Genomic DNA, 26,360 nt, shown 5'->3' with positions numbered 1-26,360 from the left:
TCGACTTGCTACATTAAGTGCTGCTTCTACGCTTCTCCTCATTCTTTACGATATTATCCAGCACATTCTCCAAATTTTGTGTTGCTGCTGCTAGTTCAGTATTATCACTAAAAGAGTCCTCGACAATCTCTTTAACTTTATTCAATAACAGCTTGAAATTAATCATATCGGTGTCACGCAAGTCAACAATTTCGAATTCATCATCTGTTTCCGTTCCATTTCCCTTAGGTTTTGAACTAATTTCTGGAACAGTTTCCACACAACAATCTGTGATGGTAGTGTTCGGTATTAAAACCGAAGATCTACGCTGATTAAACCACGTACTCACATCGTTAACTGAAGCATCCGATTTGTTCGCTTCCAAATAACTTCGATTCAAGTCGGCGCCATTAACTGTGTAACATATAAAGAAATTACGAAACTTATACAATATGCTATACAAAACCTGAAATTACATACTCGAATGTGTTAGATTGCTTCCCATAACACTAAAGTTGTCCACTGCGGCTGCTACGTTTTGCATATGAGCTTTGTCAGAATGGGATCGATTCGGCGTGCTCGACGTGGGATATGAACTCAATGACTTCGATATTTGCTGAAAGCAGATTATATACATTTTAGTATATATATTAATAAAAACAATTAAATTAAGTTCTTTTCCTACCGAAAACCTACGCATTTCATTTATGATTCCAATCAGAAAATTTTGATGCGATTGCAGAAAATCGGAAATTTCCTCATTCGTCGCAGTTTTCACAATTTTAATTTGTTTTTCCAATTTGCTAGAACGACATAAAATAAAAATTGGAAGAATTACTATTTTCTGATCTAGTTATTTCACAATACCACTATGTTTCACGAAATTTCATAAATAGTTGAAGAGCTAAAATCCAACACATAGTGGGCAAAAATGTTTAACACTAAAGTCAACAAATAAGTACGGATTTAAACTCACGAGTTCTGCTGCAATAGCCTATCGATGATAGACTGCAGATGTTCCGAAACATTTGATGCAGTTGAAGCGCTAGTTGAAAGTCCAGCAATCGAAGCTAGAATACACGTAAGATTGAAATAAACTGCTTTAAAATATATAATAATTTAAAGTTTTTAAATACAGCCGAAATCAAAATGTCCGACGCCACCTTAACAAATATTATAAAACTCATAATTACTTTCAATTGCATCCGTTTTGACTTCAACAACTGTGGTCATTGTTTCACTTTTTACTGTGTGATCAGATGCTATTATTTCCAGTTCCGTTTCATCAACACTGGTAGATTCGTCTGTATTACAAAAGCCTTTAGATTCTTCATTGCTTTGTTTCTTCATTTTAAAAAAATTGCAAATTGAAGCAAAGAAAGAAGAGATACGCTTGGGCGATTCATCCTAAACGAAGTAATACATATTCAAATTTAAAATTAATTTTTAATAAAGTAAATATTACCTCTTTGAATACTTCGGTCAGACGATGTCCTACGTTATGTTTTCCTTTTACGTAACCCTTTGCGAAACAGGATAAACAAAGGGACAAATCGTGGCACGATCTACATTTGAAGCGTATACCGATTATTTGAATATTGCAGGCAGCACAGTTTTTGTTATGTGTAATTTTTTCAGTGTCTTGCATGCGTTTAATTAAACTTATCAGATTTGCAAAAATGCTAAACTTTGTGCGATTATCATGCCATAAGTTTTTGAATTGTACCTCAGTTAAGCCATACGAATTCTGTAACTTAATATAAAAAAATAAAAATAAATATTTAACTTTTGAGTATTTAGTACTCTGTACAGACGTGAGGCAATTTGTTTATCTAGTCTGACCTTCTCAAAGCACTGTTCCATTATTATGGTTTTATTTTGAGCACCATAAGCAAGCTCCTCACCGATGTAGCTGAACATTTTCGTCAAAATATTCAGCAAATACTCGAAGTTTTTCTTTGAAACACACTTAGTCTTAGGATCATGCAGCAAATTATAAAATTCTTCACTCCAATCAAGTAATCCAATATGTTTTGAAAGTAACAAAAACATAACTTTTATTTCTAAAACAGAAATGGAATGACGTCGATTCCTAAAATCAAAATTAAATATTTAACCAGCATATTTAAGAAAAATATACACATGCGCACTCACGGATCAAATAAATTCCAAAAGAAAGTCGCTAACACACTTGTTGCCTTTTCAATACGATATGTTGTGGATTTATTGAAATGTCCTAATGTTTCACAAGCATAGTAGAGATCATGAATAAACGTTGTCAGCTGGAACGGAGGTACCATAAAATTAGCATCTACGTCCAGTATGTTATATCGCCCCAATAACGCTTGCACAATTTTGTAGGGTATATTTGAAGCTAACAAAGACAAAACAGTTAATAAATTATGATAAAATATTGTTATTTGTGCTTACTAAACAAAAGTTTTTGAAGGCTTATAATTTTAGAGGCGCATCGATAAACGGTGTATTTGTAAGCGGCATGTTCCTCCCGTACAAATATTAAAATTCCTGATATTTTTGTATAATCACAAGAACTAGTTTGCTTTTGGTCTTTGCAACATTTGTTTGGTAAATTTTTTACCGTTTGTGACTGCACAAATAATGCCGCTGCGTCCATTCTTTTAAATACACCGATTTCAATAGTTTATATATTTTATCAAAAATTATAACTCAATTAAATATTTTCTCCGCGGTTAATGGACGGTTTCAATTGAAGTTGTCAAAATTTAAATATTTATATTCAAAAGATTGGCAACAATGCAACAGGTTCAATGTGAAAGTTGCCACATTATTGAGCTCTTACATAAACATTTGCATTAGGTGCACCCTGTGCCATGACGTTATCACAGAAGGTGATTAATAGAGACGGTTCATGGTCGGCTGATTTCACCATTAGAAATTATTAGCGGATTTCACCAAAGTTAACATCAGAACAGTCGAAAATTGCAGAAATTGTGTATTTAAGGGTTAAATGAGAAAAATAATGTTAATTTAATTTCAATGCTAAGAAATGTACGCTTACAGATTCGTTTATTTACAAAGCACAAACTAATCTGCATATAATTTAGATATTTTCTATATATTTGATATCAAAGCACTATTTCATGATGAAATGCATGAAACGTTTTAAAATTTATAACAATGTTTGTATTATATATATAGTATTTTAATTTTATTGATGTAGGTTTATAAAGTACAAATTTATATATTAATTTGCTTTGGTCATTCAAAGACTTTAAAACAATTGAAAAAATCAAGCGGTCGTACCGTTCCGACGACAGTGGGGTCTACGTAATCGGAACCGACCCGGATTTTTTATCCGGTTAAGGACTGTAATCTTGGCAGGTTTCCGCCGCTACAACAACAACCAAGCGGTCACACCTATTCACATACATATATAATTGTCGTCAAGTTTTTATGAACAATATAAAAAACAGACATATAATGCAACAAAACCTTCTTGTTTAAGTAAAATCATCAGTTTACTAGATAAAAAAACTTAAGACACATCGGTATCAAGAATTACGTTACTGTATCCAAGTTGTTTATAGAATGTCATGTGTTACCCAGGAATTTCGATTTAATTCTAACATTCTCTGGTTTCTCCTTCACCGGACTTAGCAATAAACTAATTTTTTACTTAGATTGAATTTATGCATCTATAAAATTATTCCCAAACACATAATAATCAAAAATTCCCGTGTGATTTGTGTGTCCTGATAACTAATTTATTAATATGTTATATTTGATGTTTAGGTTCTACAAAAGGTTCTTATTATTACGAACGACTAGAGCACCTTATATCTGCCTTTGTTAAAAACGTGATGCGCTGAGCTTAACTTCAGTAGTTCCTCCTTGATAAGACGCGTTATTTCGCGTTTTGCCTTTTGTACAGCCAATTCACTACAGCTTTCGATCGCCAAGTATAATTTGCGTTCCCCTTCAGGTGGATTTTTACCGGGTGGCACGTAGGTACCGCGAACAGTTAGTCCAGCTTCGGAATATTCTGATATTTGAGCTAATGCTTCTTTGGATGTGACCTTCCAACGAGCTTGCTGTGGGAAATCATTAATTTCCAGTTCTTCTTCATACTTTGTGAAGGAATTTGGTTGATTTGGTAGCAAAGGATTGGAGCCATCCTCGTCATCTTTTGGCTGATAATTCAATTTGTTATTTAATTTAGCAGCTAATTGTTCTACTACTGAACGTGCCGTTATCATAGGTTGTCCTGTGTTGCCGCCCTTCAGTATAGTTTCCGCAGACACTTGTGGTTTACCGTCCGCCATTAAATTCTTTGTTGTACTTATCTTCGAAGCGAGACGTTTAGCCAATTCTAACTTGTCTGAACCAGAAACGGCAATTGTAACACTGCTGACTGTGGAAGTCGTGGTACCCGTGGTGGAAGTCACCGCTACAGCTGGTATTGGTACCGAGGTATCTTTAACTGTTCGTTTCGCTGCAAATATCTGTTCAATTTGTTGATCGATATCCTGTTCAATATCCTCCTCATCATCCGAATCTGCCAGCCCAAGTGCCGCTTTCTGCAACTTTTTACTCTCCTTTGCGGCGTTAGCTTCTTGTTCATCAAACTTGAAACCCTTTCCACTAAAGCCACCACCAGTATGAACTTTCTTGCCTTCGGCTTCTTGTGCTGTTTTGTACTCAGTCCATAACTTTTGTAAATCTTCAGGAACTTTCGCCTCGGATAATTCCAATGCTCGTATAATGTCACCAGCATAACGAGCTTGTTCTGCAGTGAGAAAAGTCCAAGCGCAGCCCTTTTTTCCGGCACGTCCGGTGCGCCCACATCTAAAAATTCAAATGGTATTATTAGTAAATATTGCAGTAAAACAAATATACTATTTTACCTGTGAACATAGTCTTCATAGTGATTTGGTACGTCATAATTTACTACAAGTATCAAGTCTTTCACATCCAAACCGCGTGCAGCCACAGATGTTGCAATTAATAGACGAACTTTTCCCGATTTAAAATCAAGTATTGTAGAATCGCGATCGAACTGGTCAATACCACCATGTAAACTCATACACGGGTACGAAGCTTTCATAAGATCTCGTAGCAATATATCGGCATTCTCTTGCTTATCCACAAACACAATTATACTACCATGCTCTTGATACACACCGAGCAACTCAAGAAGTTTGAAGAATTTTGCCTCGTCTTCTAGTATGGCTACATTCTGTTCAACATCTTTGCACACCACCGAGCGCCCACCGACAATTACTTCAATGGGCTTTTTAAGTATGCGACGTGCCAATGCCTCCATTTGCCGTGGGAATGTTGCACTGAACATTACCGTTTGTCTATCTGGACGCACATTATCGATTATGCGCATCACTTGCGGTTCAAAACCCATATCAAACATGCGATCAGCTTCATCCAGAACAATGTACGTCACCCTGCGTAAATTTGTGACACGTCCAGAATTGGCCGCCAGCATGTCGATCATACGCCCGGGAGTGCAGACAATGATCTCTGCGCCACGTTTCAATTCAGCTATCTGTTCCGATATACCAGTGCCACCGTACACGCAGACAGGGCGAAGTCCAATACTTTTCGAGAATTTACGTATGTCCTTGCCGATTTGCATACATAGCTCACGGGTTGGTGCCATGATAATAGCGATAGCTCCATCACCATCCTCTAATGGCGGCTGATCCAGTATATGCCTAAACATTGGTAAAATGAATGCGAGCGTTTTGCCACTGCCAGTTTTAGCAATACCTATCAAATCTCGTCCAGACATAATTGCCGGAATCGCCTGACATTGGATGGGTGTTGGTTTCTCGAACCCTAGTTTGCGCAAAATATCCATTTCTTTCTTGCTCACTCCACATTGTGCCCAGGTCTACGCAAAAAAAACCGAAACAAATTATAAACATATGTATGTATGTGCTTATACACGTATCAGTTAGAGGGGAAAAAATTAAATTGTAGTTGAAACACTTAGTTTACCATGAAAAATAATTGTATATACAAGTACAAATATGGGTACTAAACTCCTCATATTTCAGTCAACCAAAGGCAAAATATCGCTTTTCGAATTTAACCGCATACAACATAGACAAAGCAAGAATGCAAAATTATAAATTTTAAACTAAATTTGTTCGATAAATTTGTTTTGTGAATATATAAATTCGTATAGAAAATGTTTACCTTGATAGGCTTCGGACAACCCTTCCCTTTAACTTGAATTCCTTCTAGATCGGCACGATATTTGTCTACTTCTTGTTGCGACATGCGCGCCAACTCTGGTACTTCAACGTAGAAGTTTTTACGAAATGGTGCATAATTTACGCCCGAATGGTCGATTTTAGCTAATTCTTTTCGATGCTTGTTGGCTAAATTGGCGGCAGTATCTTTAATGTCTTCTAATTCCTCCTCACTAGAATATTCCAGACTGTCCATGTTTTGTTCAATTAGCTCGCCTTTGTTAGCTTTTTCTGTACTCTTTTTAGCTACACCCGTGAGAATGACAACGCCTTGCTGTTTTTTAGGTTGTGTTACAATATGATTCACGTTTCGCACTTCTTTGTCAACTTCCTGCATATATGCATCTAAAGGATCAATATCATCATTTTCATCAACTTCTTTTTTGCTTGCTTTATCATCATCAATCTCGTCATCATCAAGTTTGGATAGCTTCTTAACTTTTGGTTTTTCTTCGTTTTCATCTTCATCATCCTCTTGCAATTTTTTCAAACGTAGAAATTTCGCGGGCGGAGAATCTGGCTCTTTCTTAATATCAGTTGCTGGCACTGCTTGATTGCCGTTGTTATCTTCTTCTTCAGACTCATCTTCCAAACTCCACTTCTTAGAAGTGCTAGATGGTATTGGTATTGGCAGAGATTTTAGATCCTTTTCATTGATTTCTAGTTCCTTCAGTTTTCGTTCAGCACGCCAGCGTTCAATGCGTTCCCTTCGTTTTATCATTTCTTGCTCAAGGCGACGTTGTTCCTCTTCTTTGTCTAATTCTTCCTCTGAAGAGCTACTCGGCTCCTCAACGACTGTCTTTACCATGGGTTGCACAGTATTACGCCTACTGTCTATTTCCGCTTCACGATCCTGATCTCGTTCTCGTTCCCGTTCACGGTCCCGATCACGATCGCGTTCACGATCACGTTCCCGGTCACGAGCCCGATCTCTATCCCTTTCTCGCTCTCTTTCCCGTTCACGTTGCTCTCGTTCACGATCTCTATCTCGTTCACGTTCTCTTGCGTTTTCTCTATCACGATCAAAGAATCTCCTACGCATGGAATAAAATCAGTTGAATTATTATATTTTTGTGAATCAGAATACTTACGATTTCTCTCGTTCATAATCTTTAGGAATTGATTTTGATCTAGAACGCTTTCGTCGCTTATCTTCCCGTCTACTCCGTTCAACTTCTCTTTGCTCTCGCTCTCTGTCTTTTTTACGGTCATCACGACCTCTACCGTTTCCATTGTCATTTCGAAAAGATTTGCTTTCTTTAGGAGATCTTGATCTACTTCTGGAATACCGGCGTTTTTCACGTTCCCTTTCCTTCTCACGCTCTCTTTCACGGTCCCTGTCGCGGTCGCGTTCCCTTTCACGGTCTCTCCTAAAATATTACTGTAAAATATATTTACAAAAGTGACATAAAAACTACTCACCCCGAATAGGACTTGGACATTATGATAAAAAGGCAATGTCGTTCACTTCCAACTAGTTGACCTTTCGACAGTTCTTGGTATTTCCAGGTAAAAACTAAATTAGAACATCCACAAGGGTTCCTATTTATTAAATTATTTTAATACTTGGTTGCTTATCTGAACACAATCGTATTTCTCATTTTTAGTAGTTAGTTCTCCAAAAAAGTATAAATGTATAAAAACAATTTCTAATAAACCAACACCAGAAAACCACGATATGATGCATTCACGCAAGTGACAAATTATTGTGAATTCATTCTGTCGTTTGACCAGGGATGTGCCTTTTTGGCATTTTACGAACGATACGAAATCAATCTCATACTAATCGACCCTACTTATTTTTTGAATGAATGAACATATCGAAATTTTAGTACTTAAAACAACTAAACATTTTGCTAATTTATAAATCAAAAAGGATACATTGTTATAAATGTAACAACATTAGTTTTAATTACTTTTGTAGGTTTTGTGTTTTGTGTTTTATGTAAATGTAATTATTTATTAGTTCCCAGGTCTAAATTTTTAACCAACCAACGTTTGTACATTAAGATGTTCGTTAAATAATAAATATAAACCTTTTTCTTATTATACATCTATGTATATATGTTTTGTATATTGATAATTTGTGAACTACATTTTTAATTTGTGTGGCATCTCATTTTCCACAGAAGAGTTTTGGCAGCATTGTTATTTGTGAAAGGGATCTGCAACACTGGAAATCAGCTTTTGTATTTCTGTCAGAGTGTGTGTGTGCCAAAATCTTAAAAACCCGACCGACAAATTTCGGAAAGAAAACACAAAAATAAAGCGAAATACTTCAAACTTTAAATTTAGCAGCAGCAGCCTTGGTTTGTAAGTTAAATGTGCGTTTTCTAGTTACATATTGGACTTTTTAGCCTCTTTGCCGGCAGTGTTTGATGGTAGAAATTTACCGAGTGAGTGACGTTGATGTGATAGATTTCGAACGTACGGGCAGTGTAAGAGGAGAAAAGTAATAAAAGATTACTTGGAGGGGGCGGTAGTGAAGATAATAGTTTCAAACGAATATAAATGTAGAGCAATTAAAACATTTACAAAAAGTGAAACTAGTTCCTAAATCAGTTAATAACTTTGTTATCACCCCATGTAGTTTTTTCTACAAGACTCATGCTTAATGATCTGCTTATTAATGTCCTATAAGAATGACGTACAAAAGTATAAGGTGTTGGCCGCAACTTAAGAAAGCAATATTCTGTTTTGTCAATCTCGTTTTTATTGTTCTTTGTTGAAGAAAAACTCATGTGTCAATCAATGATATAACTTCTTTATCTTTTAAAATAAATCGTTTGAATCTATAAGTTTGAGTTAAAAATTGTGGGTTAAATGAATTAGTCGCCTTAAATGTTATAAGCCTACAACTATTGTATTAAAACATATTGAGAATTCTCTAAAATACTCTGATTGGTCGGTTTATATCCTTGAATATTGTTTTAGTTAACTTGATAAACATGAGCATTTATATACATATGAACGTATATAAAATATGTCATGAAAGCCCCTAAATGGCTTCAAATTAGAATGAACATTGTCAGTACAGAAGCTGCAACTGGGTGCGACTAACTTCCAATTCGATTAACTATACGGCAATGCGCAAACCAACACCATTATTGACAATTCCACTTTTTCGCTTAACGTTTATATCACAAGTATTTGAGTATGAAATATGTAGATACACGTTTTTAACGTTTTATATTGATAAGCTTCTATATTTTAGGTTAAATTCTTTACTGGTATATAATAAAATACCAGGTTTTTGAAGATATGGACAGCAGTGGCGCTGTTGGCAGGCGCCGAGGCAATTCACGCATAAATGCTGAAGATCAAGCACTGGATCAAATAGCAAAAGAAGTGAGTAAATTTACTAGACTAATTAAGTTGTACAATTCACTATGGTGAATATTCCCATTTATATGTCTGTAAATACTTGTATATTGACACCCTAAAGTTGTCTCAAACCCTACATATGGTAGGTATACCCTACCTAATTTAAGCTTAAATGACTGGACTATTGTAGCGAAAGAATTCTGCCGAGTTGACAGTCCTTGATCGGATAAAAAATGTGGCTCCGTTCCGGTTACGTAGGCCGAACTGTCGTTGGAACGGTTGAGGTTATTGCTAAATGATTAGGATAACATTCATAACATTCATCTTAATAATAAAATATTCCGGAACTTAGTCTACGTATCAGCTATCAGTAACTTCCATATACATATGTATGTAGTTATACTGCTAAAGCAGAGAAAATTTATTTGTGAATAGAAAAATTGTTTAAAATGTTTTTTAATTACTCAATTAAATATTGAAGTTTAACATTCGATTCGTAGTGTTTTCTACTTTGGGATCTAAGAACCATATTAACCATATTTTATTAAGTGTATTAGCTTATTTTAAATTTTTTTCTGTGTATATGTCTTGATTTGTCGGTGATTTGAATTTTCGGTATCTTGATCGGCATTATATTATATGCCTAGTTTATCCATATATTATAATAAATTTGTTATTATAAAGAATGATACAATTTTAAAAAATGACTCACAATTTCCGCGATAACAAAATATATTTTAATCTAGCAATTTAAAATTGTCAAATCGGCAGCTAATACAACGAAATTATACTTTCAAGATATAAATAAATCTAAAATTGCGCTTGGCATTTTTTTAGACAAAATTGAGTATTAAAATAGTAGTGTTAGAAAAAAATGTTATAAGAATCATATTTACAACGATGGACAAATTTTAGACCTACAAAGTTCAGTTTAATCCAAAATATTTCCGTTAGAATTGATGTCAAGTGCTTGATTGAAAGGGTAAGCGCAGGAGCGTCAGCCCCAAGCAGCTCCACTAAAGCCAGTATTAGGCTTATCATGCTCAATTGTTATTCAATACACTTCACTGTTTAAAAATCCCTAAAACATACCATCCACCATATGACAGACTAATATACCAAATCGCAACGGTTCCGAATTTTATTCCAAATAGTGAATTATGCTAAAATTTCTTGTAGATTACGTTCCTACGACAAGAAAGCCTATGTAACCGAAATGAACCCGAAAACTGTTAACTCAGAGCAAATAAATTATAAAATTCTATTCAATCGCAAAAAAATAAAAAAAAAAACATAGTTATTTTAATGTATACATATACATATAACGTCTACCAAAAAACATACCGTGGTTTTATTTACGGATTTGTGCAAAATTTTGCCAGTGTGTTCAGTCCTCCTCGTGAGGTTCAGAAAAAGCAATTGCATGCCCAAAAATTCTTTCAAAATGAAGCAGAAAATACCTATGTTATCCAACCGGTATTTGATAAAATCGACGCGAAATATCTCTGGTGCGCCGCCTCATGTTTCGCGTTTAAACATGTACGCATTGTGTGCCAAGTTTGGCGACTCGTTAATTTCGAAAAATTACCCAGGAAAATGGCCGCCCAGATTATGCGATTTAACGCCTCTAAATTATTTTCTCTTGGAGTATGTTAAATAAGACATTATTTTATATCTTTGATCTTTAATATTGTTAAATGATCATCTAAGCTGGATGAGTTTTTAAATCAGCGAATCTGTTTACCTTTACTAGTATTCGCTACGCTACAACGAAAGTGAGACGTTGGACCTTTTGAGTAATTTTCATACCTGCCTAGCATATTGCATATACATCTGTAGGAAATATATGTATGTATGGGCCGGTGTACGCACAAAAATCGTCAAGGTATACAAATTGTATAAAAATGCTTGTGCAATAATTAGAGTAGTTCAAAATTCTCTTGAATTATTTGCTAATATAAGAGAGAAGTTATTTTCATTTTAAAAAATTCTCTAGTTACCATATTCTGTAAGGAAAAAATAAATCATAATCATTACTTAATGTAAAATATTATTTGAGATTTTTTTGATTCCCAGTTCTTCTGATCTTGCATACAAGTAAACCCTACATTTGCTAATATAAAATAATATAAAATTCATAGTTTTTACCATAATCTGTAAGGAAAATTAAAAAAAAATCATAGTCATTACTTTATTTAAATAAATATTTGACAGAATTTTTGTTGCTAATTACCTGTACTTCTGATCTTGCATACAAATAAATCATCTGGTCTACCCTAATGCTCTTACCAACATTGGTACGAACATGTGTTTACTAAAGTTACGCAGCACTCCACTATTCGGTACTCTTTTATCCCTCTGCGCTCTTTTACGTTCGTTTTTCATCGCTAACTATATCGGTGATTCAACCAGAGAACATAAAACATCTCTGATCGATCAACCCAACAAACGAACGCAGTGCTCTCTTCTCAAACTTTACATTTCATTCAAATATAATTTACCATATTTCAAAACGGCGACTTTATATTCTACTTGCTCTGCTATTTGTCGTTTTTAAAATATCGTTGTTGTCATCGACATTTGTTTAAATTTGAGCTCTAGCGCTAATCCCCGTCGACATAGCTCTTTTTCGTACTGGAAGTTCGCACTCTCTAGAGCGAATCAAGCGAGTCTTCAGTCAGTTGCTAGTCGTTGGTGTAGTGAATACGTACCAACCGCATGTCTTCGTACTAAATCGTTAAAAAATCAACAAAAATTTACTTATCACATTCCAAGAGGCAAACAATTAATAAACAAATGAAAAAAGTGAACAAAAAGAACGTTAATACTGTTTGTTGTTTTTGTAAAATGCTTCAAATATTATATAAGTCTGTGCTATATAAATGTGTTAACAACTAATTCGCTCGGCGCGCAACCTGCAAAGGCTTACTAAAAATACAAATACAAAAACTTAAGTAATAAAAAAAAATTGAGCTCAAGGGCTAACCAGTTTCAATGTGCTACGAAACTCATTTACAAAATTTTTAATGTGATAGTAAAACAAAAAATAAACGAAATTGTCACAATATGTCAGATGCTCTAAACAATAACGTCCTGTCCCGTGTTGGTGATGATGATTGTATGAGCCCAGATTCCACAGATTCATCTAATAAGGAAAAACATCAAACAAACAACGATTGTGGTTTTAATAAAAAGTACACAACAAGCATTAGTACGAATAGTAATGATGAAATCATCGAGGAGGGATTCGACTATAGCGAAGCTGACCTGTTAGACGAGTTAAATGCTAGCGACGACGACCAAGACGTCGACGTAAACAGCGGCGTTAACGACAATGTCGAAAGAAATGCGAACATTCAAAAATATAACACTCATGATCTTCCCATCACACAAGATGCGGACAAGAAGGGTGAAGCATGTGCAAATATTACCGGTACATTTTCTCTTAGTAACCATGTAACCGACACGAATTCTCATGACAATAAAACAAGATCAACGAACGTCGTTGCGAACGACGTCGACAGTGATTATGTGCCAATTGTGAGCACTGATAATGCGCCAACCAGTGCAAGTGATAAGCAAAAAGTTACACCAACTAACTTGGCGTTGTGTAGCGACACCGACCAACCAAACGCAAGTGAAGTTGACGTTGACTCATATTGTCCCATAACACCGCGATGTATAGTTGATGTTGAAGCTGAGCCTAATCCATTGTTAAAAAGTAGTTCCACAACACGCATAGAAAGCAACAATAAAAATGTTGTTGATGATGCCGGAGTTGCTAGCAACAATGATCATGGTGATGAAGGTTATTATTATTCCGATGAGCCCGAAGATGAATTAATTGTACAGTTCCTGGGAGAAGCCAATCGTATTGTAAGCAAATATTTGCATTGATTAGTGCACACATTCATGAGTTTACTCATTTAGGGTAAGATGTTCTGTTGTGCGCATCCAAATTGAATTATTTTTCTTTTTAATATTGGAGACCAAGTATAAACACACAAAAATAGCTTTGGATGTACGTATAGATGACAGCTGGTCTTACAGGCTATAATCTGTTCTTCAATTATGTCACTTGTATATATCTTATATCATGGAGTAGTATCTATAGTGTAGCATAACATACTCAAGATTACCATCCTATGTGATAAAATCCATCGTATTTTCAAAAAAATAATCATTCAAATCAAGTTTCGTAGAGTTTTTGCTCTATTGAATGTATGAAGAAATGTAATACTCGTAATAGCGTACTCGTAAAGATGTAATGAAACATATAACAGTATTACTTCATCGCTCAATGCGGTACATTTATTAACGCACATTTTAGTTCATATATACATATACATATGTATGTATTTACCTACATTCAAGTAAATGCTGATTAGGTTTATTTATTCTTTACAAATTACATAGTAATACTTTTTTACTGTACCTTGAATATAAATATGTATTTTTAAATACAAAGATGAAAGTGAGCAAACTACATATGTATGTACATATGTATGTCTATAATTAAATTGAGTTTAAAGTGATTATAGTAAAATTTTAAAAGTAAAATTTTGTCGGAACCTTTTCATACTCTAAATTCAAATGCGTCATTTTGAGCTCTAATCGAAAAAATCTTTCTGAAAGTCTTCAAAAGACGAATTCCCGCAAATCATATGCCAAAAATATTGGCCAAACTAAAGCAAATAAATATAATATAGCTAAAATACACTTTACAAATACAAAAGATTCCTTACAAAAACTGGATCGCTCAGTTTGTATGGCTGCTATATGCTTCAGTGACTCGATTTGAACATTTTATTCAAAAAATGTAGCGTTGCCTTGGCAAGCAATCTACGTCAAATTTTGCTAAAATACATATCTCTTCAAATAAAAAAGTTTCCGTACAAGTACTTGTTTTCGATCGATCAGTTTGTATGGTTAGGAGATTAATTCCGGATAATAATGTATGCCAATTTCGTGAAAATATCTTGTCATACGTTTACGTTTCCCACAGGAACTTGATACATACATACTTATATATTTTATAAAATTTCCTACCTTTCCCTCCGGGTGTTACAAACTTCATGGCTTGAACATACTGATGTTTATATTTTTTAAATCTTAGTAACAAATAGTATTGCGTTATCTAGGACACAGCATGAGTTGAGAAATAAGTGACTCTCCACTTACATTCTATTCTATGAACTTTGAACAGAACCTTTAACATTGAAACTTAAAAATGTTATAGGCATTTAAAGTGGGTTGTAAAACAATACTACAATAATTTTTTAAAACAGGCTTAGAAAGCAGCCCTTGGTCAGATAAAATCTTAGTCAATTCCGGTAGAACCATCTGTTGTGGTCTGGTTTCGTTTTTCAAAATAAGTAATAGTATATATATATATGTATAATAAATTTATTTATTTTACTGTAAAAATATTATTTTCATACTAAACCGGTTTCTGCGTTTCAATCGGTTTCGTTCGCTTTCATTTTCAAATTAGGACTAAGGTTTTATATTTTTTATCACAATTATTGTTAAATAAACATGGAGACCTGATATTTAAAATTTGTACACTATTTTTCTAGAATATTTAATGATTATTAATATAAATTAACACCGAAATTATAAGCAAAGGTGAAAATTTTATTTGTGTCAGAAACGCCTTTGAATTTTACATAACATCTTTATTGAGTTAAACTGCTATTGGTCTGCAATGTTCTTATTTTTTTGCCTATCTCTCGATGTGCCATGTATTTATTATGTGTTAATTTCAATTATGAAATTAGTGTTGTACTATAAATGGGAAGTAAAAAAAATTGCACATTTTACTACAAAATGTGCTAAAGCTTTAATTTAAGAAACAATTTCAACGTGAGTAATTATCGTTTTTTACCTTGTATACTCATTCAAACTCAAACTTACTTATGTGTACATATGTATATGTAAGTATGTACTATGTGTCTATAGAGGACGTACGAAGTCATGCTATTGTTAAAGTGGTTACTCTTTGCAGCGCTTAACAGTAAAAAAAGTTGATGATATCGATAATGTAGAACCGGCTGCCCTAATAATTAAATCTGAAGCTATATAAAAAATGGTCAAAAACGTCAGTTTCCACAACAGTTGATTAGAGAATGTTTTCTATGAGATTAGCTGTCGACATAATGTCCTTTTAAGACGCATTACATTTTCCTGCGAGCAAACAAGTCATCAGCAAATGAAATGCTACGATCGTTTGTGATTCACTAGATCTCTATATGCTGCTTTTACAAATTATATTATGCAATGCATTTAAATTAATTTATTAACGAGCATGGTTTTGTATATGTTTACACATGTATACATATAGTACATATGTAGATATGTATACATCACAATTAATATGTATAATGTTCATGATTGCTGCTTGATTATGGCTTTTTTATGAATGTTAACCGACCAATCTTTAAGCAATAATATTCAAAACTTCATCGTATGTTTTTAGGCAGATTGTTAAGCTTAGTGATGACGTAATCTTCAAGTGACAGTGTTTGCTTAGCGTATAACCATCGTTAAATTGTGCAAACATATGTACATGTGTACGTGCACACATTCAGTAGCCGTCCGTGCTTTAATTGAAAAAGGTGTGAAAAAACAGTTTTCGAAAGTGTTACTGCAGTTAGTATAATACTTGATAAAATTGCTGCTTAAAACTTCAAGCGAAAACTGTGTGTATACCTATGTATGCTTATATACATACATATACATAAATGCTTGGAAATAACTTGCATTCTTTTTATATTTGTTGAAAATAATCTAGCATTTATTTAACGCTTGCGATAAGGCGCCAATATCTCAATGACTCAGAGTTATTGCAAGTTTTTGCGAAAGTCTTAAACATTTATCGATTTATAAAACAAAAAAATATAAATAAGCTATTCTAGTAAGCTATATACATATGTATGTAGGTAATTGAACGAGCTGAGTCGTCTGTCTGTCGGTCTAAAATTTCGTCCTTTTATCGTCAGGTTACTGCTCATTTTTCGGAACCAGTAGAACAGCCTTGTAGATCAAGAATTCTTAATTTATCATAAAAAAAATCACGGTTACTTCAATCCGAATAAAATGTTAATGTTAATATTCATATCAACTGGTGATTCGATCACGCTAGCATACATATGTATAGCTGCAAGGCAAACTGAACGATCAAATACATGTCCTTGTATGAAAAACATTTTTATTTTCCAAAATATCTTCATTGACATGGATTATGGTCCAAGACAATTCTACAATCCCCGTACAAATTGTTCAGATCGGACCACTACATCATATATGTATGTACGTATGTACATTTCATTAAAACTAGTTTTTAGTTTTATCAAATAAGTGCGTCGCAATAATTTTCTACGTTAGCGTATGTTTTAACTTCCACAATTTCAATTTTTATACCCTGAACAGGGTATATTAAGTTTGTCACGATGTTTGTAACACCCAGAAAGAAGCGTCGGAGACCCTATAAAGTATATATGTATATAAATGATCAGTATGTTGAGCTGAGTCGATTTAACTGCCATATAAACTGAACGATCGCAATTAAGTTCTTGTATGAAGAACTTTCACATTTGACAATGTATCTTCACCAAATTTGGTGCAGATTATTTTCTAAGGCAACAATGTAATCTCCGAAGAAATTGTTCAGATCGGTTAGCTATAGCATATAGCTATCATACAAACTGAACGATCGCAATCAAGTTCTTGTATGGAAAACTTTCACATTTGACAATGTATCTTCACCAAATTTGGTACAGATTATTTTCTAAGGCAACAATGTAATCTCCGAAGAAATTGGTCAGATCGGTTAACTATAGCATATAGCTACCATACAAACTGAACACATAGTTACTAAAAGAAAAGCACCTGTGAAGGCTATATTAGCTTCGGTGCAGCCCAAGTTAGCGTTTTTTCTTGTTGCATAATTTTTTGCTGTTACTCCTTACAATCGCACTCTAACGAAATTTGATTGGACAAAGAAATAGCACACCCTTTGGTTATTTGTACAAATTTCATTACTAATTCGCCGTCGTGGAAAAACGAAATTATTTTAACTGTAACTGTTAAATTAAATTAAAGTATTTATAGAATCGGTAGAAATTTGCATTGTACTCTGGAAAGGAAAAAAATAATGATTTTTAATCTACATAAAAAAAATCCAACTCAGATTGCCAAAATATTGTATTGTTAAAAATAAAAAAAAAATGCAAATTTAAACAACGGAATATGCTGATCGATTATGGCCGAAATGTGGTATATGAGAAATTTGGGTTTAGCGTATCCAGTAGACGAAGGCGTCTCAATAATACTCAATTGTTTGGAAGAATAAGCCGAAAATAACTATTGCTGCGCAAAGAAACATAGGAGCACAGCTGAACATTGCTGAAGAACATTTAGAAAATGACGGCAAATTTTGGAGCGATGAAACATAGGTAAATCGTATTGGATCCGATAACAAACCATTTGTTAATCGACCCAGGGGTCACACACATAACACCAGATACACCACAAAAACGGCGGGGGTAGCGTGATGGAAGAAGCAATAACACAAAACAAAACATTTCTCATAATTTTTCTTAATTTTTAAAGTGTAGCACAAAATATGCAATTGGAAACTCAACATTTTTTTTTAAGAACTATTGAAATATTCTTTTTAATTTTTTCTACATAACTTATTTACTCCTCAGTTTATTGTATGTTTTTTGTTTTCTTTGTATTACATGCTCAATATGTGCATATTCTCTGTTCAAGCATGTTAATCGAAATTAACATTTTAACTTTCTTATTATACCAAATACCGGATTACTATTCGATTCCCAATTCGTATAATTTGAGACACAGAGCATTCAATTCTTCAGATTGGCGCAGAGCTCAGAAAACACTCATCAAGTCACTAGTGTAGGTAAATAGGTAAATAGTGTATTTTAACATATGAAATTAATCCATCTCCCTCGCTGGTAAATTAATAAACGTGTAATTTTTGATTTGCTTTTTATACCCTGTATTTCTTCTAGAAACTCACCCAATATCTTCAGTTTATTTGGGAAACTCCTATGCCCCCTTTTTCTTTCTTTATATGTATACTCACATATATAGTATGTTTTTTTTTCAAATATTAAAAAAGTTCTCAAAACATATTTTTCTACAGAATATTGAAGGTTGTTCAAAATGTTTATGACTGAAGTAACATTTTTATTATATCTAATCTTTTATATGTCATTATTTACCTTTCAAAGTAATAAGTGTTCTATTTCCGTCAATTGGTCTTCAATTGTTTTGTTGCCGTATTTGTGTATACTTCAAACAATAATGATAGAAAAGTTTCTATATTCTTCTATCATTCTTGATACTATATAAGGTATATCGGAAAGTTATCATAAAATCAATGAAATGTCACTGGATCTCAATTATTTATCTGTATTCGACCACTTTGTGTTCAAAGATAAGTTCTTATTTAACAAGAATGTTAAAAAGTTATGTATACTAAGTGAACTCCATACTGCACAGCAGTCTATAGACACCAGATCAAGGCCCATGGATCTATATATGTATCAGAATGTGAATCATAATAGCACCCAACAGGATTCTGGATTTTTTCAAAGCGATGAGCGAGTCTGTGTGACAGAAAGAAGAGGAAAACTTTAGTATACCGTCTCAGAATTTCAGGAATAAAATGGGTATGGTCGGATAGAGGAGGTTCTCTAGATTAAGAATATATATAGTTATGGTATAGCCGTGGGAAACTTATAGTTTTCAAGATATTTGCGTTTAAAGTTGAAAATTACCACCACTAAATGGACTGAAAGAAATAAAGAAAATATATTATACCCAAAAAAGGTTTTTTGCAGTTGTCTATCGTAAAAAATCATTTTATTACCCACAACTGGGTTGTGTCAAGTTTTTTTCGCGTAAAACGCCTTTTTTGCGTTGGCGGCCTTCGGCTGCGCTTCAAAAAAATAACCTGGTCGGTCCAACACCGGGGTCTGTCAAGAGTTTTTCTTCGCGAAAAACTCCTGTTTGCGTTGGCAGCCTTAAGCCACGCTTCAAGCAAATAACTCTAGTCTAGTCATCAACGAAGTGTATGATCTGCCGCTGTCCTAGTGGAACACTACACCCTTCCTGTTGGCCAAATGTGGACGTTTCTGATCGATCGCCTCCTTCAAGCTGTCCAGTTCGCAGTATATGGTAAAATGAAGCGTCTGGCCATATGGGAGCAGCTCATAGTGGATGATTCCCTTCCAATCCCACCAAACACAAAGCAAAACCTCCCTGCCCGTCAATCCCGGCTTGGCCACTGTTTGGGACGATTCAAGCGGTCCAGTTCGCAGTAGATGGTAGAATTAAGCGTCTGACCATATGGCAGCAGCTCGTAGTGGATGATTCCTTTCCAATCCCACCAAACACAAAGCAAAACCTCCCTGCCCATCAATCCCGGCTTGGCCACAGATTGGGACAAATCACCGGCCTTCGACCACGACCGTTTTCGCTTGATATTGTCGTATGTGATCCATTTTTCGTCGCCAGTCACCATCCGCATCAAAAATGGGTTGAGTTCGTTCCGTTTCAGCAGCATATTGCAGGCGTTGATTCGGTCCAGAAGGTTCCTTTGCGTTAAATCATGCGGCACCCAAACATCAAGCTTTTTTGTGTATCCAACCTTCTAAATACATATGGTTTAAAATGGTTTGGTGGCTAACTCCCATCTTTTGGCAGATGTCACGAGATGCCACATGCCGGTCTAACTCGATGTTTTCCATGGTGTTAATACTGGTTCCTAAATAGACGAAATTATCTACAACTTCACAGTTATGACTGTCAACAGTGACGTTTTTTTGATGACAGGAGATATTTCTTCTTGCCCTCGTTCACTGCCAGACCCATTTTCTGTGCTTCCTAGGAGGATGGAGTTATGTGTAGAAGTTCACGTCAGTGAAGAAAGTTCTCTGATCGCCATTCACTTGGGAGTCCGTTGAAAGGACCAAGTGGAGAAGGACCTGGCTTCGCTTGGAATATCCAATTGGCGCCACGTAGCGAAAAGAAGAAACGACTGGCGCGCTGTTGTTAACTCAGCTATAATCGCGTAAGCGGTGTCTACGCCAATTAAGAAGAATAAATAAATTTACAGACATACTTGAAAAAAAAAGAACTGACTGCTTAGACCTTTTGTATAGATACATATTAATTTACTTATATGGACATTTCAACTCTAAATTATCTTTAATAGTATAGGAGGTAGATGTGTTCTTATATTTTCGTAGTCCAGTGTTGCTATAGCGGTATGCAAATCACATTGAACGATGTGTCGTTGTAGCAGTTTATTAGGTGTTGCATGGTCAGGGTATCATTATAGTTCATGCAAAGTGGTGGTGATTCTTTTGAAAGTAGATATCCATGCGTTAGTCTCATCAAAACAACTTGCTGATGTTTTGTCTTAAAATTCGATTTGCTGCCATATTGTTGAGATAACTGATGCATAGTTTTATAATGAGCATTAATTTTGTTTTCATAATTTGAGACACGTTGTTTTTTAATGAAGTTTGCGAGACACCTTTTAATATCTTTTTCAATGTAGTTGTAAAAATACTTTTACTTATATTCTATTAATAACAGGCCGAGGCCCGTTTGGCTGCTCGACGACAAGCGCGTGCTGAGGCACGCGAAATACGGATGCGCGAGTTGGAACGTCAACAGAAGGAGCAAGAGCAAAATGCAGACCGTGTTTTTGACATGCATACCTCGAGCGGCATCGACCCATTATCGCGGTCACGGCTCGCCACCGGCGTCGGCAGTTCACCGCTCGGTGCAGTGCTCAACAGCGCACGAGCCAACTCAATGTCATCACGACGCAGCAGTGAAGACTCACTAGAGGAAGAAGGCCGCAGTCTGCGTGATATACGACATGAACTCAAGGTAGGTGTAGGAAACTAAACCGGAAAGTGGCTAAATTTTCGAATTTTTTTCTATTAAAATGCAGGATGTTGAGGAAAGGTTTCGAAAGGCCATGATAGCCAATGCACAGTTGGATAATGAACGCGCTTCGCAAACGTATCAAATACAACTCTTGAAGGATAAACTAGAGGAAGTGGAAGAATCTTATGCGCAGCTTCAGCGTGAATTTAAGGATAAGTCACGTGATTGTAATGCGCTGAAAAGAAATCTGGATAAATTAAGTGAAGAGCTTAAATTGGTGCAAGGTCAACTAACTGAACGCGACCAACTAATCGCGGATCAGGGGTTAGTTATTGTAGCCGTAGAGAATGAAGACGGTACCGACGCAAAACGTGCTCTAGTCAGTGTTGAAAATGCTCAGCTGTTAGGTTCAGTGCAAGGCTCATTAGGTTTGTATTACTATACGGTGTACATAAATACATTGCAAGAATGTGTATATACAAATATTTATGCTGCCAGATGTGCGACTGAAAAAGTTCAGCGAGGAGAAACAACAACTTTTAGCAGAAGTGCAAAAACTGCAGGAGACATTAGAAAATTACAAGAGCCAAGGCAAGGGCCGGTCCAATTCACTTAACGGTCCAACAGGTTCTGACGAGGATTATGAAGCTCAGAGTAAGAGACAGCTGAATTGCTAAAATTATTTCAGTTGCTAACAAAGTTTATTTTGTAATTCATACTTAGGGGAGGCGAATAAAATAATATCAGACTACAAGTATAAACTGCAAAAGGCTGAACAAGAAATAGCCAGCTTACAAGCGAGCTTGGCACGTTCAGAAACGCAAGTTATACGTTATAAAAGTACAGCGGAAGCGGCTGAAAAAGCTGAAGCTGAACTTAAAATAGAACGGAGAAAGCTGCAAAGAGAAGTAAGAAATCAATTACATTATTATATATACTCAAATAGATTTATTTCAAAATATTTATTAAAATATATATTTTTCCAATTTAATTTAGGAATTATTAGTTATACATTTTTGGGATGAATGTCATTGCCAATAGATAAGAGTAAATCGTTTTTATAGTTATCTAAAGCAAAAACCTAAATGCTTCAATCCAAACATACATAAATAATTCATTAAGAACCATGTTACTTACGGTATAGTTATATATATTTCAAAATATATACATGTGATTTGTTCCCCGATTTTCCTAATTAATAAAAGTTCTAACTGTATCGTTAAGTGCATGAAAAGAAATATGTGCTTAGAAGGGTATCATAAAAGAAATCCTAAATATAGGCGCAATTTAGACGAAATATTTCAGTAAAAAAATATAGTTCAATTATAAATTTATCGTGTTTAATATTCAAAACAATTATTATTTTCATTAAGCGAAAAATAAAAAATAGTTGCTATATACTGCGTTAAAAAAGGGCACGTACTGATTCATTATTTGAGAGATACACATATAAGAAAAAATGCACTTCGCTAGAGAGAGAGGGAGCTAGAGAAATAAAATTCAATTTATTTAATGCATGATTCTTTTTGAAGGTATATTTTTATGAATATAGTTTCCACATAGCCACAGGTGTCACGAACACACACTCACTCAAAGAGAGTTTAAAACCCATTCTTAGAGTGGAATTAAAGATGCAATTTATTGAAATGTAATTGGACGCATATCATTGAAAAAAGTGATTTTATCAAATAAATTTCAATGATCATAAAGCTATTGAGCTATTTAGCATCATTGTTTGATAAGTTACCTTATGATTTGAAAATCATCTGAAAGCTGCTCATTTGTAAAAATCGAAAGGCAACAATAAAAAATCACTTATCGTTCACTTAAAGTTTTGTAATACTACTTTTAATATTTTTTTCTAAATTGGCAATGTATCCTTTTTATACTCTTGCAACAAAATTAAGATAATTTGACGAAACTTGGTGCGAATGTTGATTGGCAAAAAAGTGTGGATAGATTATCGTAATCGGACCACTACCACGCCCACAAAACTCCATTAAACGAAAACCTATAAATTGTAATTTGACACAAAGGATTGCAGTAGCATGGCGCACGTCAGAGTGGGAGCTATGTTGCCTGTTTGAGCTCCTAGGGACCGTGGAGGTCCTCTGTTGGCCACTCGGGGTGAGTGGCGGCGCAGCGCGCGAACTATGTGCAGATTGCACAGCCGTAGAGGCAAGTGTCGCAGTATTGCGTAGGCAACATGGGGCGACGTAACTCGTGGTCCACTCCCTGTGAGTCTTAAGGCCTGAGCAGGTCTTAAGATGGCTCCATCCATTGCATGTATTACACCTGACCGAGGTGAAGTTTGGATAGAGCCTTTTGCGCAAACGCAGCAGAAAAATTCCTCCGGTCCCGGGTTGGAGTCAATGCTAGCACGAGTCAGGAGGATACAGAGCAACCCTGCTGCAAGGCATTGCTCCAATGACGACAAACATAAATTAACACTCACCGATCCCAACGGGGTTAGATAGCCGAAAAAACAGCGCTTGGTCGGATGAAATCCGAGTCAATTCCGGTGCGGAGAACCGGCTGTCGTGGGAATCGTTCTTGGGGTCAAACCGACACCCATCGCAGACGAAGAGCTCGAGTTGCCGCGGGAAACGCGAGTGATCCCAGCGCAACTTCGTTCTAGATTTTGTAGCAGGTTAAACTCCTACTTATCCAGAATAGACCCTGACATACCCAATGTATGTCCTGCATACAACGAGTCTCCGCATGACACTGACCACCTCTTTGCATGCCCTACCAACCCTACTCATCTAACACCCTTTTCCATTTGGACCGACACCGTCGGACCACGTTTCCTGGGCCTCCCGTTAGATGACGTCGATGACAACACAGATAACCCTTACCATCTTAACGGGGATTGATAACCGTTAAAACAACAACAACATTGAAATTGGATAATAATCCGCCCACACCCTAGATAGGGGTATGTTTAAAACTACTAAAAGGGGCGATAGATCAATAACTAAATACGCCAATGACATTAAATTTTACCCCTAAGATGATATATAACGGCTTTAAAGGAGCCGGACGAAAATTTGACAATAAGCGTCGCACCGCTCTACCGATTTCAACTAAATTAAGTGTATAACATTCTTCTAATATTCCTATGCTACAGTGTGAAATTGATATCAGCCTACAACCACACCTACTTCCCATATAATACAATTTTTTATTTTATTTGATTATTTCACTATCTAGTATACAAATCAAGAAGCAATTAATATAACAAGATAAAACTTTGAACAAAAAATGCCTTGAAGTATGCAGCTTATGACTTTAGGAACCGAATATGTATACCAAATGCAATGGTTGACTTTTCACCGAAAAGATCGGTCAATGTCTGAGATATTTTCTTTCTTGATAGTAGTATGTCTATGTGTCTTAGGGCACAATAGACCTAGGGTCGCGGTGCATTCCTCAATTATTTATCTATGTGTTACAAATAGGTGGAATCGGCAAAAATGTGAGTTATTGTAATAGAAGTTGTGAGAGCGTGCATATTTATACTTGGAATGAACAAATTCAGATGAAAATTTGCATGTAATCAAAAACTACATAAAGTAGAAATTTTAAATTTAATGTTTCTTATGAAAGTATAGTTTAAGTTTTTTATCATTGCATACAGTTTATTCTGAAATAGGCGTGTAATTTTTTAACTACGTGAGGATCATCGGAAAATCGCTTATGAATTCATTCGTGGTTTCCCCTTTTTCACTAATCAACATACATATGTATATAATAAATTATAATATTTTATGCGCCTTGACATTTTTTTTTTTATTATGTCGAATAATTTTGCAAGTATTTAAATTATTATTATTTTTTCGTTTGTATTTTGTTTTTTCGGTTAAGTTGGTTTTTTGTTACAATGCATTTTCTCAAATTATTTATGTATTCGATTAACCTCAAAGTGTTGTATTTTTTATGAACTTATTTTATACAATGTAAAGTTATTGACAATTGCTAAATTACATATTTTATTTTATAGAATCGTGAAGCCATGGAACGTATGGAGGAATTGGAAACTTCAAATAATCACCTGCTGAAGCGACTAGACAAACTAAAGAATGCTAAAAGCGCTTTGCTTAAAGATCTCTGACCGAAATCCATACATGCAACAACGACCAGAAACACTTTCAGCATGGATAAATGCCAACATAATGGCGAAACTTTAGTTAGATGCGAAATCTGTAAACAATAAATCAGAATACATGCATTCACTTAGTGACGTCAATATACAAACATCGGAGCAAAATTGAAGATGAGTCAAGAATTGTGTGCTAAATTGAAAAAGAGTAAATGAGAGTGTTAATGATATGCGATATTAGTTAAATCGTTGTCATTTAGCATCGCAACATGGATAGTCAGAAAACAAAATTACATACATATGTCGCCTAAAAGTAACAGCATAATCAATTTAATATTTATTAACATACATAAATTAAAGTTAAGTCCACAACACATACAACATTTATCTATAGTATGTAAGTATGTATATTTACATACATACATATATTAGGATCATATTGTCAGTAGTTAATAACAACAGGAAATGTCAAAAGTTTTTAAGTTTGCTTAAATATAATACTAATTAATATTGAAAAATTTTATTGAACTTTAAACAAAAATACCTATATAAAACAACAACATTATATTCCATTATGACAACAACAAAAAACATGACAACTGAACTAATACAAATGAATTGCCTGCGCATGGATATTCTAAATCGATGGACTTATGCATAAACACACATAAATACGTAACGAACATACGATGAAAATATGTACAGAGAAGAAACATAAAAATCTTGAAACATCTGCTGAAAATAAATTCATATGCGGATAAATCATGAAA

The 26,360-nt window shown here is 34.8% G+C and overlaps 3 protein-coding genes across 10 annotated transcripts; 1 reads left to right on the top strand and 2 right to left on the bottom strand.

Moving 5' to 3' along the window:
- On the bottom strand, positions 1-2,656 carry LOC120776009 (dystrophin). Of its 4 annotated transcripts, XM_040106452.1 has the most exons (10): positions 2,410-2,656; positions 2,134-2,353; positions 1,822-2,071; positions 1,445-1,732; positions 1,173-1,386; positions 956-1,049; positions 665-782; positions 460-595; positions 329-393; positions 87-267 (listed from the first exon to the last, which is right to left on the bottom strand). In XM_040106452.1, exons 1-10 carry the CDS (start codon positions 2,612-2,614, stop codon positions 163-165), a joined length of 1,695 nt encoding a protein of 564 aa, XP_039962386.1. In that variant the 5' UTR covers positions 2,615-2,656; the 3' UTR covers positions 87-162. The 4 variants fall into 4 exon arrangements, with proteins under 4 accessions (XP_039962385.1, XP_039962382.1, XP_039962384.1 ...); XM_040106451.1 differs by having other exon boundaries at positions 1-393; XM_040106448.1 differs by having other exon boundaries at positions 1-393; positions 460-782.
- A 1,044-nt stretch (positions 2,657-3,700) lies between these two features.
- Positions 3,701-7,917, bottom strand: LOC120774409 (probable ATP-dependent RNA helicase DDX46). The gene is made up of 6 exons (XM_040104035.1): positions 7,797-7,917; positions 7,653-7,746; positions 7,322-7,600; positions 6,175-7,264; positions 4,866-5,866; positions 3,701-4,806 (listed from the first exon to the last, which is right to left on the bottom strand). The coding sequence occupies exons 2-6, from the start codon at positions 7,670-7,672 to the stop codon at positions 3,786-3,788; spliced, it is 3,411 nt and encodes a 1,136-aa protein (XP_039959969.1). The 5' UTR covers positions 7,673-7,746; positions 7,797-7,917; the 3' UTR covers positions 3,701-3,785.
- A 518-nt stretch (positions 7,918-8,435) lies between these two features.
- LOC120774989 (leucine-rich repeat flightless-interacting protein 2) lies at positions 8,436-26,360 on the top strand. 5 transcript variants are annotated; one of them, XM_040104899.1, is made up of 7 exons: positions 8,436-8,543; positions 9,445-9,578; positions 21,189-21,488; positions 21,553-21,916; positions 21,987-22,142; positions 22,212-22,396; positions 25,492-26,360. In XM_040104899.1, exons 2-7 carry the CDS (start codon positions 9,492-9,494, stop codon positions 25,600-25,602), a joined length of 1,203 nt encoding a protein of 400 aa, XP_039960833.1. In that variant the 5' UTR covers positions 8,436-8,543; positions 9,445-9,491; the 3' UTR covers positions 25,603-26,360. The 5 variants fall into 5 exon arrangements, with proteins under 5 accessions (XP_039960833.1, XP_039960835.1, XP_039960834.1 ...); XM_040104901.1 differs by having other exon boundaries at positions 8,436-8,554; XM_040104900.1 differs by lacking the exon at positions 8,436-8,543 and adding an exon at positions 8,926-9,384.

This window comes from Bactrocera tryoni, chromosome 4 (assembly GCF_016617805.1).
Source record: "Bactrocera tryoni isolate S06 chromosome 4, CSIRO_BtryS06_freeze2, whole genome shotgun sequence".
Classification (NCBI taxonomy): domain Eukaryota; kingdom Metazoa; phylum Arthropoda; class Insecta; order Diptera; family Tephritidae; genus Bactrocera; species Bactrocera tryoni.
The sequence above is the reverse complement of the archived record's forward strand: the minus strand, read 5'-3'. Positions and strand labels throughout refer to the sequence as shown.